A 1,146-nucleotide genomic window follows, 5' to 3' on the forward strand; every position below is an offset into this window, starting at 1 on the left:
GAGACCCTTCTCCTTGATCTTCATCTCGCAGTACGCTTGTCTGTGAGGACGAACGATGAGCCGCGGGTTTCTCAGCGCCAGCGCGGCAACAGAGCGAGGCGGAGAAACGTCGCAGCGTGAGCGCGGATGTGCGTACGTACTTTGACATGATGAGAAGCTCTTCCCCCTCCCATGAGGGCTTCGGGTCGGCGTTTAGGAACGCCTCCACAGACTTGAAGTCCGCAAACTCGGCGAACACGGAGCCCTGTCGCCGAAAACCCGCACCAAACGGTTGGCGGACGGCTCGCATGATAGGGGGGAGAGGACACGAACCTTGAACTCCTTCGTGTTGTCAATTCGCCGCATGCGCACCGCGTTCGTCCGCCCGTACTTGTTGAAAAAGTCCTCGAGCTTCTTCTGCAGCGTCGGGTCCTCCTTGCCAAAGCCTTTCTGCCGTCCCAAAACGATCCCCCTTAAACTTCCCCTGATGCACGTGGGGTGGAGAAGGACGAGCAACGTACCGCGTACACACTGCGTTCGAACTGGTCCTTCGGTGGCTGCACTTCGGTGCGGCGGCGGATATTTTCGCTTTTTTCGTCGATTTCCAGCTCCTCGCTCTTGCGAAGCGCATCGAGTAGCCACTCATCACCCAGAGAATGGAACTCGCGCATACGCTTGAAGGATGCGACGGTCTTGACGGGTACCCAGTGCTCGGCATTAGCTGTGTGGAGCGTCCACATGAACCTGGGGAGTCCATGTCGGAAAGGAGCGTGCGTGCACCAAAAAGAAGACCTACTTATCAAAGGGCAGGTTCGAGTCGGCGAAGTAAAACTCGACTATATGCGGAGAAGGTGTGGTATTAGGGAACAAGTGTTGTTCACTTGGCCGGGCACGTACTTTGGCGAGCAGCTCGCAGCTTTTTGTCTTCCTCACTCTCATCTATGGTGGCGTCCTCTTCCACCTTTTTTTCAACGGTAGGCTCAGTGTCTTCCGACATGGTTGTGGAGGGGGAAAGGTGTGTGGAAGGAAGAAAAATCAAGAAGAGCAGATTATAGGCGCCCGTTTCCGTATCGTGAGTCGCAGTGAGTAGACAGGCGTCTGGATCTAATCTTATCTAATCGTGCGACTCATAATTTCTTTCGGAGATTGAGACGGGCTTCAGCAAGT

The 1,146-nt window shown here is 55.1% G+C and overlaps 1 protein-coding gene across 1 annotated transcript; it reads right to left on the reverse strand.

Moving 5' to 3' along the window:
* Positions 1–306: 306 nt before the first annotated feature.
* On the reverse strand, positions 307–816 carry BXZ73DRAFT_24175 (uncharacterized protein; the record flags this gene model as incomplete). Its single annotated transcript, XM_048017685.1, has 3 exons — positions 307–429; positions 501–723; positions 776–816. Coding segments are annotated over 3 exons (387 nt in total), but the record flags the coding sequence as incomplete, so codon positions are not given.
* Positions 817–1,146: the final 330 nt, after the last annotated feature.

The sequence above is a fragment of the Epithele typhae genome (genome assembly GCF_022376455.1).
Source record: "Epithele typhae strain CBS 203.58 chromosome Unknown BXZ73scaffold_603, whole genome shotgun sequence".
Lineage (NCBI taxonomy): Eukaryota > Fungi > Basidiomycota > Agaricomycetes > Polyporales > Epitheliaceae > Epithele > Epithele typhae.